The sequence below is a fragment of the Chionomys nivalis genome, chromosome 4, assembly GCF_950005125.1.
Source record: "Chionomys nivalis chromosome 4, mChiNiv1.1, whole genome shotgun sequence".
Lineage (NCBI taxonomy): Eukaryota > Metazoa > Chordata > Mammalia > Rodentia > Cricetidae > Chionomys > Chionomys nivalis.
The window spans coordinates 10,444,179-10,464,554 of NC_080089.1; the positions used below are offsets into that span (position 1 = coordinate 10,444,179).

The 20,376-nt window shown below is 39.5% G+C and overlaps 1 protein-coding gene across 1 annotated transcript in view; it reads right to left on the bottom strand.

The window, feature by feature from the left end:
• Cntn5 (contactin 5) overlaps positions 1-20,376 on the bottom strand; it is a 1,215,881-nt gene that overhangs the window by 18,678 nt on the left and 1,176,827 nt on the right. The window contains exon 21 of the mRNA XM_057767831.1: positions 18,429-18,538. Coding sequence (XP_057623814.1) covers positions 18,429-18,538 — 110 coding nt within the window. The remainder of the gene's footprint in view (positions 1-18,428; positions 18,539-20,376) is intronic.

The following is a 20,376-nucleotide window of genomic DNA, read 5'->3' on the forward strand; positions in this document are numbered from 1 at the left end:
AACTTTCCCTGGGATTGGGGTTGCCTGACATGCTCCTCCCCTCTCCCTGTTCTTTTCCTTTCCCCTCTGCTATGACTGCTATGGGGCTGAAGCCAAATAACATTTTCCAGATTCTCTCTTATCTAAGCTTGTTGGTCTAAAGGGTGGACAATGAGGAGTGAGTCTGGAATCTTCGGATTTCCTCCAGCATGCCTCAGGTGGCTGTGACATAGGAACCCACTAAAGCTCTTAATCTCAATAGGGAGCCTGCGTATCTCCATGATGCCTTGAGGACCCGAGGCAGCCTAGATGCTGGCTAAGGGAACAAGCACAACAAGGGGAAGAAGACAGTTACAAAATACCATTGCAACTTTTTCTTTTCCTTGTCTTCTTTTTGTGTGCATATGTATGGCATGTATACCTATGTGCATGTGTGTTTGCATGTGTGTGGAGGCCCAAGGTTAGTTTCAGGAATCTTCCTAGATCCCTCTTCATTTTATTATTTGAGGCAAGGTTTCTCAATCAAATCTTGAGGAGATCAACAAGTTTATCTTGCTAACCAGCTGACTTTGGGAATTCGCTGTGTCTGCCTTGGGAAACTGGAGTTACTGGTGGCCACTACGTTCACCCAGCATTCACACTGTCTCTGGGGTTCCCAGCTCTGGTCTTCTTGCTGGTGTGGTAAGCCCTTTGACTATGGAGCTGTCACCTTAGTCCATCCCTGCTGGCCTTGTATTGTTTTGAACATGTTTCTAAATATGATCTGGTATTGCCTTCTCCTCATGTCTAATACAGTAGTCTGTCTATTTATTAGAGGTAGAACAAACTCCTCATTCTGAAGTTGGCTGATGAGGGGTCCTCTGGTTTTCCTCTTTGGAGACAGAATGCAATAGTTATTTCTCTTCCTGTTGTGGTCAAAGTACCCGATGAGAAGAAACTTAAGTAGAAGAGGGTTTGTCTAGGTTTAGAAACTTAGCGTTCAACAGGGTATGGTCCAGTATGGCAGGGCAGGTGTGCCAGCATCTAGTCCCATTGTCTCATGTAGTAAGTAGGGAGACGAAGGAAGTAGGGCAGAGCTATAAAACCTCAAGTCCCTTCCCTCAGTGACCTGTTTCCTCCAGTGCGGCTCCACCTCCCAAAGGTCTCACAAACTTTCTAAACAATGCTGGAAACAGAGTGATCACACACTGAGACTGTGAGCAAAATTTCATATTCAAACCTCAGATGCAAACGATGCCAGTTTTGTTGGGAAAAGTGAAGTTTGCCCTAGGACATCATACACCATCCTTGTGATGTTGAGGCTTTTTGTGACTTGCTGGATGGGTCTGTACAGATGCAGAGTAAGCAGGTGGACCTCATGTTTTCTCAGTGTCCATCCTTGACTGTTGGGCTCTACTTTGCTCTTGGATAACTGACCTTTGTATTTCTCAAGCGCTCTGTGAATTTGACCTCTGGCCTGGCTTTTGGTTTAGTTGGGAGGCAGGGGTATGTGTATGAAGCCACACGTAAGCAGGAGCAGGTATATGTGTATGAAGCCACATGTGAGGCAGGAGCATGTGTATGAAGCCACATGTAAGGTGGGGGCATGTGCATGAAGCCACATGTAAGGCAGGAGCATGTGCATGAAGCCACACGTAAGGCAGGAGCATGTGTATGAAAGCCACATGTAAGGCAGGGGCATGTGTATGAAGCCACACATAAGCAGGAGCCTTGCCACTTCAACTTGTTTGTTGGCAAACAAAGACATGGAGGCATTTTCTGTCCTTCCTCCCTCCAGCAGCATGAACGCACGTTTTGTTACCTAGTCCCTGGCTTGGTGGTGTCCAAGAATTAGGTTCGTTGCTCCTCATATTTTGCTAGTTCAAATCAGAACAGACTAGGTGGGATCCTGAACCTGACGTTAATCACAAGGTCCTTGAGCTAAGGACGCCTTTCTGTCTGCATCCTGCAGTAATCTCGGTGGCTCCCTAGTCATGACAAGGGCATTAGCTTCTGGCCTTGATGGCTCCCTGCTTTTAAATCCATCAGCCTTGTCTTTTGTGTTCCTAGAGTCTGATCTTGAGAGTCATTCTTTAACAATCCCCTGCAACAGCTGCCTCACTTTTGCTAACTGCCGCCATGCACTACACCCCCCTTAATGGACAGTTATCAGTTCTTCACAAGTGAGCCCCAAGTGGCACATTTGTAGAGACCTCTAATTTATATAGAAAAGAGGGCTAGTAAAATGATAAATCTCTCCTGCCAGTCTCCCCACAGAATTGGAGGAGCATACAGTCACATGAGTGAAATTTAGAAAAGTAGTTTTCCAAAATAGGAAGCCCTCGTTCTGCCTTTCACAAGCTGCTGGCCCCATTATCCCCGATTCCAAAGCCCAGCTTGTCTTGCTTGGACTCTGAGACTATTTTGAATAGAAGAAAAGGCTATTTTCAAACTAAGAAGTTGGTTGACAAGTTACTGGCTGAATGAACAGTCCTTTTTCTTTTCCGGTGATGCATCTGATTTCCTGACTTCTGCATCAATGTCTTTTAACCAGTTACATTTTTAAAATATAATTAAGTATATTTTGATATAGCTAATTGATTAAATTAAGCAAATTCCAGGCCTCTGCAAAATTACACATTTTGATTTTTGAAGATTGGATGTTCATTAATTTTCTGAGAAACCACTATAAATTTAAATATCTCAAATAAAATAACAAATGTGTGTGTTGAGAAGCTGATGAAGAGAAACATTCTATCCACCTGAGCTCCAGCCCAGAAAGAAATGTAAAAATTCATTTTTAATACATATACAATAAATCATTAGAAGATCAAAGAGTTGTAATTAATAGTGAACTTGTAATTCTTTACTTTTGAGATGTAGGAGAGAACAAAATTCTGGTATTAAATATACTATTTCTTCAGTGATTTTCGAGTTTGAATTGAGGCTGCAAAGTACCAGCAAGGCACACACTTGCCACGAGGCTGAGCGCCTACGCATTTTATTTCTGCCGTCAGATATGGATTCCTTACACTCACATAGTTTGAGTTCCACATGTGAAATTGTTATAATAAAGTTAAAAACATCAGGAGAGATGAATATGTAGAACGTTAAATATGAACAAAGTACAATGATATACCTGGGTGTTTTGTATATCAGGACAAAAAAATAATCTAAAAAGATATACTTAGCATCAGCATCATGTACAGCCCACTGTTTCATTACCTCACAGGATTCTGTGTTTTCTTCCTATGTTTATGCATGTATGTCTATACCTGCCATTTCATGTCCTACTTTTCTTCCATGATTTGTTGTACATAAATGTTCCCATTTAAAGATATATCATATGTGATGTATACGACATAACCACCATCTTATTATGAAACATTTGAGTAGTTTACAACTGTCATTTTGACTCTATTTAATTAATTTATTATCTTCTCTTGTGTGTGTGTGTGTGTGTGTGTGTGTGTAAGCCCTAGGTTGACTGGGAACCATGCTCTATTGCTTCTCCACTTATTCATTAAGGCAGGCTCTGTCACTCAGACCTTGATTTCAGTGATCTTGCCAGTCTCTCGCCTGCTTTGTCTGCGGATCCTATCTCTCTTTCAGAGGTAGTTACAGGCCCCCCATCTGGCACCTGCTTGGTTCTGGGATCTGAATGCCAGTCGCTTTGCTTGTGTGGGAAGTGCTCTGAACACTGGGGGACTTTTGCTTCTGATTGAAGTTTCCCTGTGGCTAACTCACAGCCGGTGCTTTTGGCATGTCATCTTTATTTCCTAGAACAGATCTCAGAAATGAGATTGTGGGCTTGAAAGTTAGGGCAAAAATTAAGTCTTCTAATATAAAAATGCCCCGTCAGTTTTCAAAGAGTTTGTGCTATTTTTGTTTTCAACAGAATTGCATACATAAAAGAAAATGTCCATGTAGTTACAAGCTCTCGTCAGACCATGGCATTGAAGCCAGTTGTATTTAAATCTTACTTTGGGTACATGTAAGCTGCATGCAGGGCAGTTTCCCTTGGCAGAGAGTGGTTGTAAGCCTCTTCAGAGGGGCCTCTCTCAGCACTTTCCTGGCTTCAGCTCCCTGGCTGAGGGCTTTCTCTCCCCTGCTGTCACATACTTTAGAGTGTTTGCTACTTGAAATCCACGATATCTTCTTGGTCTTTAATGTTTATTTTGATCTTTTCTATTTTCTCATGTTAAAATATTAGTTTTTATTTAGAACATAACTGGCAAACAGCTTTATTAGTGTCTGACAAGAAATACTGGCTTTTGTTGCTGCTGTTCAGTGTATGAGATTTTTGTCAACCTTTTTTGGGGTTATCTTTTGCTGCAAATATTCTACTTCTCTGAAGCTACCTGTGTTCATGAATTCAATTTTTTTTTCTTTTTGGTCCTTCACACCCACCATTTTCTCTCTACTTTTAAAGCACAATTTTCTGTACATTTACTATGCATTCTGAGGTTATTTCTTAGGGTTTTACTTTGAAGCTTCAATGTAAATATTTAGCAGTATTGGGGCTGGAAAACTGGCCCAGTGGTTAAGAGTCCTGGTTGCATTCCAGAGAACCCAACCTCAGTTCCCAGCACCAACATGACAGCTTACAATCATTTTCATTCTGGTTCTCAGGGATCTAATGCTCTCTTTCAGCTTCCCTGTGCACGAGTCACACATGTAGTAACAGACATACATGCAGGCTCAATAGACACACATAAAATAATAAAAAAATTCTAGGACTATTAACTGTGCATCTCATTGTTCTTATCGAATATTTCATTTTGGTGATATGAGTCTGGCTTGTGGTTGGGTTTTCTTCATATCCTGAGATATTTTTGAGTAGAGAAAAGATTGTTCTCACTCACTTCCTGAAAACATACAGCCATGTGCTCAAAGGTTGACTTCTGGGTGGGAGATTATTATCTAACTGCCATCTTTAGTTTCTGTCTTCCCTCTTTTACATTCCAACCACAGTTCTTCCTCCTACCCCATCTACCATCTTTCTGTATTCTGCCATCTGTCTACTCTCCGCCGCTCTAGCCCATCTTACTTGTCATCTACCATCTATCTTTCTTACTGTCTTCTACTCTAATTCTAACTACTATCAACCAATCTACCACCTATCAAATAAATGTCTTATCTCATGTCTATTGTACCGTCTATATCTTCATCAGTCTGTCAATTGTATATATTGTCTGACATCTGGTTATCTATTTATCCATCATCTATCTTTATCATCTGTTAAATGGAACTTCTTATGCCAAACAGTGAGTGCTGAAAACATACAAAAGTAACATGAAAAAGACAGAACAGTTTATATTTATGGATATGTATGCATATGCACATACATACATGCATACATACTTGCAATAAAAATTACTGCAAAAACACCATGCATTTGAAGGAGAGCAGGGAATAGTATGTGGGAGTTTAAGGGAGGAAAAGGAAGGTAGAAATGCTCTAATTATATGATAATCTCAAAATAAAATAAACCTTTTTATGTAAAATAAATATTTTTAAATTAAAAAGGGCTTCACTAGTTCATTTATTATTATTATTCTTTTTAGACTTTGCCACTCCATACAATTGCCTTTGCATCTTACCCAAATGACTTGAAAACGCTAAAGTGTTCTAAGAGTTTATGAAGGCTTATTGGAGTGGAGACACTGCATCTCTGAATTATACCTTTTAGACAGTGGACCACACTGTGCAGGTCAATACCCGATGACTGACTGCCAGCTCAGGCCCACTCCTATCTCCCCTGCAACAAAGAGAAATCTCCTCAGGCCTGAGATGAGACGCAGGGCTTCACGTGCCTGGGTACAGTTTGTTTCAGTGAAGCAAAGATAAAGGAGAAGGAGGCCAGAGGCTATTACATTGCTTGCTTGAACCTAGAAAATAGGATTTTGAGGCTGGGTCATTGCACAAAGATGAAAGGAAAGGAAAACATAGAAAGCTCTGTAATGATTTTACTTCATGTCACTCACTGGGATGACAATGAGGTTGTCTTTGTCTTCATGACTCCGTCCTTAAAGAGAATTAAGGAAAAGCTGCATTTCTACAATTCCAGAGGATCCACTGGCATTGCTAAATGCAACAGTCACAATTAATGGAAACCAAGGTTAGAAGGCAGGCATGCTGCTGCTGATCTGCAATGGCATTTAAAAACACTCTAACCTTTTCTTGACCAGTCCTGGAATTGCCTCCAACAATTGCATAATTCCGTGGCTTATGCAATATTGCACCTGAGCATGTCCTTTGTCAAGGGTTGTAGAGGCCTGGACCAGCGGGACATAGTTCCCACAGAAGATGCATTTGTTTTACTTGTCTCCAGTTTCGGACTCTCCAGATTTTAGCAAACCTGCTCTTGACACTCGATATTCTGAGATGGGTTGGTAGGCAGTGTGACTACATTACATGCATACCAGTTGCTCTGTGCCCACAGGTAATTTTATCATAAAGGATACAATTTAATGAATCAAATAAGATAAGTAAACAATGGTTAGTTAAATTTTGAATATTTATGAGGCAGTGGAATAGTGATTAGGGTCTGTGAAGCGAGGAAGGTGGGAATGGACAGGACTACAAATGGCATCAATTGCTGAATCATAGCAATTTATTTTTCTGAGATGCATTGTTTTTTACTATCTTAAAACAGTGAAAGAAAATTGGCTGCACAGAATTAAACTTGTTCTTGATGTGTGTATTTTACTTCAGACATCAGTTTTCTTGCATTCTTTACTATCTTTAATGAATTTTATTTAGAATATCCCTTTCCCTTATTTTTATTGTATTTACTTACATTCCGTGTATTTGTGTGTGCATTGTGTGCATTTGTGTGCGCATTGTGTGTATTTGTGTTGTGGTCTGCATGAGGAAGTCAGAGGACAACTCAAGGGAGTCGATTTTCTCCTTCTACCACGTGAATTCTGGCAAACTGAAACCATCCAGTTTGGTGGCAGATACTCTTACTTGTTGAGTACCTCTGGCACTCTTACTGATTTTTTTTTTAATTTTATTTTTATTTTTTGTTAATTGATGTTTTGCCATGGGTGTTGGGTTCCCTGGAACTGAAGTTACAGACAGTTGTGAGCTGCCGTGTGAGTGCTAGGAATTGAACCTGAAACCTATGAAAGTGTAGTCAGTGTTCTTCACTGCTGAGCCATCTCTCCAGTCCCTCCTTTCTAGATTTATTTTTAAAAAAGAATACAGTGAATAGAACAAATTCTGGGTGTATCTAATTGTCATTACTACTATGCTTAAATACACTTTATCAGATGAATCACACACCCACGTGTCTCTTAATATATTTTAATGAAATGAAAAAAATAAGTTTTGGATCAAATGTTAATGTTTTAGCTAGAAAAATGATTATCTTGAAAGAATTGTACAATTAATACTGTATGATATACCTATTATATTATACCCAGAATGCAGTCTTTGACTTTCATTTGTTAGTCAAAGATCAGAAGTGAGAATCAGCAATACTGAGGTTTACAAGAAAGATTCTTTTATATTAAATAAACTAGAAAGAAGGAATATGAATGACAGGTATGGTATTTAATGGCTTAAAAACAAACAAAAAGAAAATGAGTAATCAAAACTAACTCCTTGCAAAGTTTTCGAGTTTTTGAAGTGTACCAGATTGAATTTAACCAAAGTGCACAGAAGGAAGGAGTGAGGGAGAAGCAGGGGTTGCAGGTTGTTGGTGCACAGCTTATGACATGGCAGAGCCGAGAGACAGTACGGCGAGGCACACATGAGGAGCATGGTCATATAAACTCTAGTCCAGATGGGAACTAAAATTCCTCACAAACTTGCTAAAGTACTCCAACCCATGTAGAAGGTTTCCTTGAGAAGTTGGATCTGCAGTGGGTCTGGCATGTGAGTTTGGCTGTTTGGTTTGAGGCACTCATTACTCTAGTCCTACTGGCTGTGGTAAGGAAGATTTGGGCTGCCTTACTAGCTGGAGGCATGCAAGGGAGGGGTGCTGTAGAAAAAGCACTGGAAACAGAACGAATTTTCAGGAAGTGAAGGAAACATAAAAATGTTAAGTCTCCCAAAGGTGCATTGAACTCTGCTGACATCTTAGGCTGACAAGTAAACCACACTTGTGCAGGGAGGAGTACAGGGGCCATGGGAAAACAGAAAGGCAGACCAGATCAGATGTGAGAAAGCCAATCAGGTTTTTGTCTTGTTTATCCTGCTTTTTGACTTTACAAAACTAAAAACCCTCTGCTCAAGTAGAGAAACTATCATGATGAAATGGAAGTCCATGGAGTGGGAGAGAATCTTTGCTAGCTATACATCTGACAGAGGATTAAGAAGGATCAAAGAAATAAATTATCCATTCAAAAATGGGTTTGGGACCTGAACAGAAGGAGGAAGTGGAAGAGGAAGAGGAGGAGGAGGAGAAGAAGAGAAGGAAGGGAAGGGGGAAGGGGAGAAGAAGAAGGAGGAGGAGGAGGAGGAGGAGGAGGAGGAGGAGGAGGAGGAGAAGGAGAAGAAGGAGGAGGAGGAGGAGGAGGAGGAGGAGGAGGAGATAAGAATTATTTTAAAAAAAAAGTTACTGCCCCTAGTAAATCAAAACAACTTTGAGTTTCATCTTACACAGTTTAAAATGTCGAAGATAAATAAAACAACCTATGACAAACGTTAGAAGGATTTGTTGTAAGGCTAAGGGAACCTTCGCTCACTGTTGGTGGGACTGTAAACTGGCCCAGTCACTCTGGAAATCAGTGTGAAGAATTCTCAAAAAGCTAAAAATAAATCTGTCATGACCCAGTTATACCACTCTTTGACATATACCCCAAAGAATCTACATCCTACTCCACAGATCCTTGCTCAGCTTATTTGTTGTTGCTCCATGTTGCTCCATTTACAACTGCTATGAAATGGAAACAACCTAATTTAGCAGGCAAATGAATAATGAAAATATGGTACATGTACATTATGGAAAGTGTGTACGCTCTTCAACTTGGAGGTCCTCAGGAAGCAGAAAGTTAACATTCTAAAAATGTTTATATTTAAAGATTGCCTTTGTCTATAATTGTAAAAGATTTATTTATCTCTGTGTTTATACACACATATGTGAACAGGTGCATGCATGGAGGTCAGAGAGGATGCTGGGTAGTCTCAGCTGTCTCTGTCCACTCACTCCTTTGAGACAGGGTCTCCTCTTGAATCTTGGTCTTGGGTTGTATTGGCTTGAATAGAAGCCGGCAAGCTCCCACAACCTTTTTGCTTCTGCCCTCCTTGGACTAGGAGGATTACTGGCATGTAAGAGATGTTACATGGGTGTTGGGATCTGAATTCTAAAGATGATACAAATACTTTGAAGCACTGAATCATCTCTCTACTTCCTGTTTTACATGATGAAACAAATTATGTTTGTTTCACTGCTGAGATTTGCTTTGAAATAACAGAATTAAGAAGAATTAGCCATAAAATAGATTATTCCCTAGTTGGCAACTGTTTATGGTGAGTGTCTACAACATAGAATTGAAAAACACTATTTGTTTCACACATGTTTGAGAATTTAAAGTCTTTTCATAATACAAAGTTAAATATTAACTTAAAACAAAGATAACATTTATCTATAGCATAAAAATAAGATAATGATAGGTCTGGGGGTGTGGCTCAATTGGGGAACTGCTTGCTTGCCCAGTGTCCCCAGTGTCACAAACCGGGTTTGATAGCATAAGCCTGTGATCCCTGAGCTCAAAAGGTGTAATCAAGAGGATCAAAAGTTCAAAGTCATTCGTGACTACAAGGCAAGTTGAAGGCTAGCTTGAGATACATAAGATTCTGAATCAAAACCAAGCAAATAAATACATTATGATAAATCTTAGAAGAGATCTGCAAAATCTTCTGGTACTTTTTGGACAAGTATATCAGGCAAACAATTGAATAGTATTTGAATTGTTTTGAAAAAATCACTTGGGGTAAAGACTTTCCTCCATGTAGCACAGGTGAAACAAAACCTACAGAAAACTGATGTTCACTATTGGTTCCTTTTTAAAAGAATTCTGTGGAATTGTCTTTCGGTAGGACCAGGAATTGTTGGGTAAAGCAAACCTGAATATTACTTCAAGTTTTTCTTTGTCTACTGATTTCTGTAAAACAAGCAAGCAAACAAACAAACAAACAAACAAACAAATAGAACACCAGTTTTGTTTGCTTTACAATCTATGAAAATACTCAAAGAAGGAAACATAACAATAATAATATGATAGGCATTTGGTTTGTATCAGAAGCCACGGAATTTAATAAAAGAGGATTGGCATCTTCTCACAGAGTAGCTTTTTGCATTTTTATTTTTACATGGTTGTAATAAAAAGCACAGAGAATCTGCAAAACAAAGGCCACCCACACACCTTATGGAACAAAAAGCAGTCTTTGTCTTAGCCTTTTGCAACTGGCTTTGTTTCAGTGTTTTCTTCCCTTCAGTTATATCTTCAATTCTATTTTTACTTCTCTCCTGATAGACAAACTGAGTGTAATCTGCCTACCACGGGTTATTGTCAGACAGCACGAAGCCCATTTGTTTCCATCTTCTGCTCTGATGATTAGCGTCCAGATCATAAAATAAACAGCAACAATCAGGTTGCTTCTCCCCTTACGAAATTTCCAACACAACTTATTTTATAAAGCACAGCACAACTGGTATCTTTTCAGGCAATCAATAAGCTGAAATGGCTTTAGTGACAAGTCTGAAATGAACTCCTAAGTGGCAGATTCCCTGGAAGCCTGGAAGTGAACACACATAAGTGCTGGGCAAAGCCCAGAAAGAGGGTCGCTGGGGCAACAATTTAGAGACCAGTGTTAAATGGGATGAATTGTCTCATCTTCTGCCCTCTTCTCAATAAACATCAAGTTCAAAACTGAAACCAAGACACTCAGCATCCATCTCCCTACCAGGAACTTGCGTTATTGCATGCTTACTATTAAAACAACTCATCTATAACAAATCAGTACAGTTAAAATTCTCTCACAATTGGAAGGAGTAAAAATAGAAGCCATAAGCTTGGCAATCTTGGGAGACTTTGTTCCCTAGGCAAAATGCATAACAGTTTTTACAAGAATTATATCCACTGGAAATAATTCTCCTTCTTATTTCACCCAGCAAAGAAACCTTTTTTTTACTTAAGAAAATTGAAGTTATTTTAGGGACAGAAGTATACGCTCCTGCAAATAGAAGAATAAACTTGTGAAGGGAGCTGGCATGGGTTTATCCTCATTGTTTCTTGAGGGTCAAGGTGGTGTAAAATCCTAGGATAATATATATCATGTAATTATTCACTTGAAAATTCTATTGTTATTATGTTTTTATTTCATATTAATTTCTCATAAACTTTCCAAGTATTAGAATGGGATTTTTGTGGTACAGATTGCTAGGACCTGGCCCAGTACCTTCCTTGAGTGAAGGGACGGAAGGAGGAAGCAGTTCAGATTGTATTTCCACCATTCCTGCCAACCTTCTTCATGATCTATGGGAACCAGAGAAAGATGATGCGGCTTGGCCTGATGGCTTCCTTTATTTTCCTGCCAGGATGACATCTGCTTTGAATTTGCAGGCTCATAAAAGTTCTATACGGTTTTGGAAACTTGGGGACGTGGCTCTAGGATTCAGGGATTTTTATTCACTGGACACTAGAGTGCTGGTGAGTGATTCCTATTCACTGGACACTAGAGTGTTGGTGAGCTCATAAATTCAAGACAGAACCCAGTAATCTACTTAGCAAGGCCAGAGACTAAGATAGTATTCCAGATGGGAAGGTCATGGTTATTCATGAATTGGAGTTGTTCAATAGATACAGACTATTTTCAACTTTCAATCAAACTATATCTCACAGGCTGAAAATCTCAACCTATTTCTCTGACTTTGCTTTCTACATTTAATCTTCATAGCCATAACATTTCAATCAACTTCTAATTCATTCTCAAATGAATTGTTCTATGAGACCATCCAGCCAATTATTGAAGTCTTTTGAAATACTGGTATCTTAGTTAGGTTTTCTATTGCTGCAAAGAGACACCATGACCACAGCAACACTTATAAAGAAAAAACATTTAGTTGGGGTAGCTTACATTTTCAAAGGATTCGTCCATCATCATCACAGTGTGACATGGAAGCATACAGAAAGACATGGTGCTGGAGAAATAGCTGTGAGTCCTACAGATTGACAGGCAGGCATCAGGAAGGTCTGAGACACTGGGCAAGGCTTCAGAACATATGAGACATCAGAGCCCACCCCCACAGTGACACACTTCCTCCAACAAGGACATAGCTACTCCAACAAAGCCACATCTCCTAATAATGCCACTTCCCATGAGCTTATGGGGGCCAATTACATTCAAACTACCACAACTGGATAGATGGGTGTGTGTATTCGGACTTCAGAGGTGATTTTTTTCTTGACTGTGAGGTGCAGCGGACAGTCTTAGAGCTCATTGAAAGTCAGTGGATTGCTTATCTAGCCTAATTATGGCTATTCGAAACATGTATGAGTGAATTACAAAGACACAGGAAGGGATGATATTGCTACAATGATCTCAAATTTCTAAACTTTTACCTTCCTTCCTTCCTTCCTTCCTTCCTTCCTTCCTCCCTCCCTCCCTCCCTCCCTCCCTCCCTCCCTTCCTTCCTTCTTTCCTTCCTTCCTTTCACCTCTCTTTTCTCTTCTTAAAAAGGGCCTCAGTATATAGCGTTGTCTGTAGCTAGCTTGGTACTCACTATATATACCAGGCTACCCTCAAGAGTGATTAGTTAATAACAAACAACAGACACTTTGATTAGGATCAAGTAGTCAGTCAATATATTTGAAGGAGTTGGGTTAATTACAAATAAAAGTTAGCATTAAGTCAAAATACTTGCTGTATTATTTCTTACACCAATTAAGATGTAATGGCAAATTCCCCACAGTACAAAACCACATGTGAACAGTGTATTGAGAGGGAAACCTAGACTGATGCCTTTACTGCTGCCAAGACATTAATGACTAAAACCAAAACACAAACACCAAATGCAAACTAAAAACTGAAAATCACCTCACCTGCCAGACTGAAACTTGATTTATCGTTTTGTTTGTATTCTGTTTTTGAGAGTCTCACTGTGTAACACAGAGTGACCTTGAACTCACAACCTCCCACCTTTGCCATTTGAGTTCTAGATTGGTGGACAGCAGGTGCTGTTGCACATGACTAAAATGTGAGCTTTATAAGGGTTATTATCTCTGTCCATTCTACTTTCTGGTTTAGTATCAACACTGCACCTTAACATAGCAGGGAACTCCACTGAATTAGTAACTATATAATGAATGAAATCCAGACAAAAAATAGAGAATGTGAGATCAGGAGTGTCTGAGGTCAAAATTTAACTGACAACTTGGGATCACAATTTGAGTTAGGTGGCAACCAGTCTGGTTCAGAGAGTCAGGGAGCCAGAGGCCAGTGATGGTGCCTTCACTGAGGAGATAGCAAATGTCATCAGACCGTATTGGTCTCGTGTTAGTCTTATTTCTTCATGATCTTTGCTAAGGGTAGCCTTCCTTAATTGCTGATGGAAGAGATGAAAGAACAATTACATACCCTCCAGAATCAAATGAGGCACCAATAAATCAACTTTGTTTCCTAATTGAGGCATTGCTGCTTATTAGTCACATTGTATATCCAGAGATTCGGCTGTTCATGGTGAACGTGGCAGGAGAGTTTTTATTTGATGGGAAACGTTAAAGGATGTGATTCTGTTTGTGGACTTTAGACATGGTTGCAAAGGCAATCACTTCCTTTTCCGCTAAGCATTATATAATCTAGTCTTGTTTTGTTTGTGGTTCTTTTCTCTGTCAAACCAATCTCCTTTGCCAACTTCCTTGCTGGTCCTGTCTCTTTGGTGAAATTTTATAAACTCTGCCTGCAAAGTCCTCTTCTTTGTCTTTCTCTCCTCATCTCTAGCCTTGAAATGTTCCTTCCCTTCAGATGTTTTTACTTAATTGCATGGTTTTCAATAACACTTTTATGCCTTCCAACCTGATCTCTCAATTAAATTCTAAACTCCCATATCCTACAGCCTAAGCCAGTGACATCCTTGTATTTCTCTCAAAAGCTCCAAGCTTAATTTGGACAAAATAGAACTCTTGGTTTCTTACCTGCAAATCTGTTCTTTGTTGTCTTTCCTTTCTTTTTTTGGAAAAATGGCACACTTCACTAATCCAACCATGCAGAAATCACCATTTCTCTCTTGTCCACAGACTTGTCCAGGCCTCCCCTGAAATCCTCCACTTTGTTCTCACTTTACAGAGGCTGCCTCTGACTAAGCCTCACAGGGCCTGCTTCAGGAGGACACTAATCTCCTTCTCCCTGACATTTCTCTCCTGCCTTTCCCACTCTTCATGGAAAAGCAGCAAGCTATTTTAAAGAAAGTGAGTCAGATATCCTTGCTCCAAGTCTTCTTGACTTTTCACATTGTTGCAATGGAATCCCCAGGGGAAGCAGCAGGACAGAAGGAAAGCTTGTTTGGGCTCACAGCTGGGGACTCCAGGCCATCACTGTGGGGAAAGCATGGAGGCTGGAGCCCGAGGCAGCTGCTCATCCTGCATCTTCATCAGGATGCAGAGATAGAGGAATGTTGGCATTTTGTCACTTTCAGCTTTTCACAAAGTTTGGAACTCCAGCCCACGTAAAGGTGCAAGCTCCCATTCCTGGAGGGTTCTCTGTGGAAAATCCTTCATAGGCACACTCAGAGCTGTGTTTTCATGGTAACTCCAAATCTCAGTCAAGCTGCCAGAAGACTGACCACTTAGACCTTCTGCAAATCCCCTGGTAATTGCTGTGGCATCAGAAGCTGGGTTCCGTCATCTGTATGTTTCTGGCTAGGCTGGTCTCTGCACACTGTCTACTGCTAGTTCCATGCACACCATTGCCCACTCATAGCTCCCCTCTGCTTCTTTCTCTTCTTTAACGAACTAAGTTGGCTCTGCCTTTAATTCTTTTTTTCTAACTTAAAACAAAAATTTTCATATATTTTGATCATATTCTTTATCCTCCCCTAACTCCTTTTAGTTTCTCCCCTACATGCCTATCCACTCAACTTAATGTTCTTGCTCTTTCTCAATTTCTGCAACACACACAAGAAAGAAAATCAAGACAAAAACAAATAAACAGACCTAATAAGTCAAAAACTACAAACCCAAACAAAAAGTGTACAATAAACACCTCGAGTCCATTCTTTTGTTGGTATGGGGCCTGCCTTAGAATATGGATAAAACTGATTTTACCTCTCTCAGAAGAGACCATCTGCAAATAGCTTCTTCATTAAGGGTGGACTTCACATTCACTTTCTCTTCTCTGTGCTAGTCAACCAGTCTTATATCATTTACTTGTTAATTTGTTTATACAATCTTTAAATTGCTCTTTCTCCATTATAGTGTAGCATTCATAGGCCTAATCTGTCCTATTTATACACTCTAATTCAAGAAACTAGGAGGAGCCACCAAATATGATGTCATTTGTTTTCCCAAACAATTCTAGTAATTTTGAAGTTTATACATTGCAGTGAAGTTTCAACTGTGGCTAGAAAAGCAAGCCATAAGACAGACATAGGCATATAAAACCTTAAAGCAATCTTCTGATTTTGGTAACTAAGCCTCCTGTTTCACATTCCTATTTTGTTAATACGGTCAGAATTCTAGCATTAGGAAACAAAGTTAGACCATGGCAGGGGCAGAGTAGAGAAGGTGGAGAGAAGATGAAACATGGATAAGATTTAGTCATAATTATTAATTTCTTCTGCTGACATTTTTAGCAGGAGAGATGTGGGGATAAGAAGAGAATAGTCTTGCATGTGCAGAGGGGCATCTAGCTTTAAGGAAGGAAGGATGTGGAAAAGAGTCGGTGGGATGTTATTACTCTTCTATCACATTTAGTCTCAAGATGACCTGTAACTATCCAGCAACAAGATAGAAGAAATCAAAGTCATGGCTGAATATATCTCACTTAAAATAACAGCTAATGTCATGCTTGGCCATTGAATTTTACATTTTATTTATTTTCTGTTTAAAATATTATCTACCTTTTTTTCTAGTTAACAGGATGTTGACATTTTCCTTGTAACAAAACTCTGTTTTTCTTTTTCAATTTTTTATGCATATGGTGCACTGGTTAGTTTAGTATCAACTACACACAAGCTAGAGTCGTCAGATTGAAGGGAACCTTGATTGAGAAAATGTCTCCATAAAATCAGCTATACACAAGCTTGGAGGGCATTTTCTTAATTAGTGGTACATGGGGAGAGTTCAGTCCATTGTGGGTGTTACCATTTTTGAGCTAGTAGTGCTGGGTTCTATAAGAAAAAAGTCTTAGCAAGCCAAGGAAAGCAACCAGCAAGCAGCACCCCTCCATGGTCTCTGCATTAGCTCTTGCCTCCAAGTTCCTGACCTGATTGAATTCCTGCCCTGAGTTCCTTTGAAAATGAACAGTGATATGCAAGTGTAAGCCAAATAAACCTTTCCTTTTCAGCTTGCTTTAGTCATGGTGTGTCATCACAGCAATTATAAGCCTAAGACATGTGATTTGTCTGTGTGTATGCATGTTCGGTGTACATGTGTATGTGCATGTATATGTGGAGGCTTGAACTATGTGACAGGAATCACCCTGGATTGCTTTTTCACTGTATTCAGTGAGGCAACATCTTTCATTGAAACCAGAGCTTAAGGTTTCAATCTTGTTAGTCAGTTTGCCCTGGGGTCCCCTGACTCTGCCTTCTGGGCCACTTGACATTAACACGAATTATGGGGATTCGAAATCTGGTACTCATGGTTTTGCTGCAAGTGTTTTAACCATGGTGTCATCTTTCCAGCCCATAATTCCTTATTTTTATACTTTATTTTACAATGGAAAGTAGAATAAACGTTACTGTACTCATGGAGTCTCTCCAGTTTAAAATTTCAGAATTCATGTCACTTTAGTCTGAAAACACTACCATGGTATTGACCTTAGCAGAATCTGTCTCCTCTTGGCCATCTTGTAATTTCTGAAGACATTAGATTTCATAGCTCTGAAAACTTGTCATTCTAAAGGAGACAGGCTGAGCAAAGATGGTGGTATGACATGTCTGTGTCCCATATGTCCTCACTGTCAGGCCAGCCTTGACCAGCAAAACATCAATGTCTCTCAGAACGTCTGTTCAGCTCTGCCCTACCCATCTGGAGATCTGACATCTCGTCTTTCTGTGAATTTTTTGGTTTTGTTTTGGAAGTTCCTCTGTGTTGCTGAGGGCTGGTTGCCTGAGTAGGTTGGATTTAAGGTCTGTGCCACTGGACTTAGTTTGGACTTTGCCTTTTAAAATTTTCAGCAGCATTTGGGTCAATGGACCGTTCTTGATGTTTTGAAATTTCTCTTCAGGCTCCTGAATTTCTTCAATGTCTCCCTGGTGATTCTTCAAAGTGATAGACTGCTCAGTCCTTAATCTTCTAGAAGTAGAGAAGGTTGGAATGTAGCTCAGTTCCTACACTGATTGCCTAGCATGTTCAAAGCCCTGGTGTGGTGGTGCATACCTGCAACGCTTGCACTTCAGAGGTGGAGGAATTCAGTGTCACCATCAGCTACTTAGTGAACTGAAGCCATTTGGGGGTTACATGAGTTCTCTTATCAAGCAACAATAACACAATGCAACAACAACAATAACAATAAAATAACAAACAGCAGCAGAAAATAAAGTTTATAAAGCTTAACATCCAAAGCAGAATCTGTGACTTCCATGTGTTAATCATCCAGTGTGTTGGGCCATACAGGCCTGGGGTTATCCTTAGTTTCTTTTTCATAGCCCATATCCAATTCACTATTCAGCTCTGTCTTGCCTCCATTGGAAATAATGGTCCACTTCTCATCAGCTCCAGAAAACAGCGCCCTCTTTGACAGTTGATGTTGACTGTACTAGCTGCTACTCTTTTCTTCTGAAGCTCTCCCATCAAGTCTGTTCTCTCCACTCTAGACCAAGAGGCTTTTAATACAAAACTGACTTTGATACGGCCACTCCATTGAAAATGGTTTTTGAGCCTTTCCCTGTACTCAAGATAGAATACTCAAGCTGACAGGTATCCCACAGACCTTCAGGCCATGTGCAATCTAAAGGTTAATTGATGTCACTGAATGGATATGGAATATTCTTGATTAAAAGGCTATCTTTTCTGTCTTAAAATAGTAAAAGTAAGTAAATACGTATTCATACATAGTTTCTGGGTTTGTCTAAAACTTCATTTCTCTTTCTATTTTTGCACAGTGGTGTAAAGACTACAAAAAACCAAGTCAACTAATGAGAAGCAAAATACTTGTCAGCAGAACAGTGTTTCTTTCTTTCTTTATTACAGAGCAAAGTTCCAAAGGAATATGATTCTGATAAAGCGTCATTGAGCCACCTCTTTAGAAGGACACAGTGCCAGCAAAATAAAAGTCTTATTTTCAGTAATTCATACCTCAAACCCCTGCGGCCTTCCGAGACTTTCCTTTATATGTTTCCATGTAACGAGAATCTCTGAGACAGATACACTCGTAGCCTTGACGTCGGTGGGGGCAGCAGTGGGTTCTGTAGGAAGAAAGGTGGAAATGATGAGCCATGGCCCCTATATTATATCTGTCAATACTGTCCCAGGGTCTCTGAGCTGCTCATGTCTTCCTGACTTGTTTTTCAATGATACCTTGTGAAGTTGTGAAAAAGAAAGAGATCAGAAGGTGATCTATTTGGATTTCTGGGTTGGGTCAACCGACACTAGAATCCTACCAATAACCAGTGAGAAATCCAGAATGTTGAGGACAGAGGCCTTTGTCCTTGAGCCAGGGAGGCCATTTCTCAGAAAAGTGAATGATTTGACGTCAGCTGCCTGGCAGTTCAGTCTACCAACAAAGACTGTCAGCTGGAATTGGCTGGTGTGCTTGTTTATTTATTAATTTAATTGATTTTGAGGCTAAGTTAGAGAAGCAATGTAGCTGTCCACTCACAAGGGATAGTTTGTGAATAAACAATGTTAACTAACTATAGCACTAAAAATCCTTAAGTGTGTGATATCATACTTTTTGTTTGTTCATTTTGTATTTTGAGCCAGGCTCTTGCTATCAAACTTTGGCTGGTTCACTGTTCACTGTGCAGAAAAGCCTGGTTTTGAACTTGTGATCCTCCTGTCTCACCTTCTGAAGTGCAGGAATCACAGGTGTTTATCACTATTCCTGGCTTTTAGGATGCTTTTCCTACCCCCATATTATAGATGAAAGAACTTGGGATTCGAAGATGGCAAAATAATTTGTCAAAAGGTGGCTAAAGATTGGTAGGGTTGTTTTGGAGCTGTTTGTTAAATGTTTAACTCCAATATAGAAACACATTTGAGAAACATATCATTGTAATACTGTATTTATCTTGTGTAATCAGAAAGGAAGTCTAAATTTCATTAGATGTCTTTGCCACAAATCTCCATTTCCGTGATAATGGAAGAAGTGTGTTATGTATCCTGATATTTAAAAGGCATTCATTGACTTTTATGACAGGAACAGTCAGAGTAGAAAAGTTCCTGAAGGTCTCAGTACTGCTGCTCAAAACCCCTCTCCATTTGTTTCTATGCTCAGTGACCTTTCACACCATTTTTTTCTAATATACAATGTCTGACTGACATCCATCAAGAAGTGCATTTTCTTTGACATCACAGGGTATATGAGCAAGGAACTATTTCTAGCTTTGACATGGCTGAATCGTAAATACTGTCACAAACATGTGTTAACTGAAATGGTAGAATAAAGGTCAGAGATTAGGTCCAACAGTTCTGTACAGATTATTATATTTAAAAAAAATCCTGTGCTATAAAACATGTAGAGACTTTAGTATCAACTTCAAATTAACCACCCCATTTGCCCCCAGATTCAGGAAGTCATAAAACAAAGACACAATTGTAAAGAACACCTTTCAAAAGGCATTATGAGGGGTCTGGAATAAGTACAACCATTTTCTGAAATCTTTCCTTAGTTATGGGAAATAGTTGCACATCTATCTAGATGCTTTTGAATATTACTGATTTAAAGATACCAATCCAGTGCCTAGGGTGGCAATATAAGCATGTAGTCCTAGCAATGTAGAGCTTGAGATTGGAGGATCAAAGTTCAAGATTAAACATAGTGTTTCCTGGCCAGCTTGTGATATAAGAGAACCACCTCAAAATAAATAAATAAATAAATAAATAAATAAATAAATACCTGTACTCAAAAAAACATCTATTCCTTGTTGTTGTTAAATAAGTCCACAAAAGACTTTTCTAAACATTTATATTTCTACTAAGCAATAGTTTTCTTTTGATAAGTTCCACATTAAAATTAGCTTGCCAGGACTAGAGAGATGGCTTTTTGATGAAGGGCTTGAATTTGGTTCCTAGCACCCACACC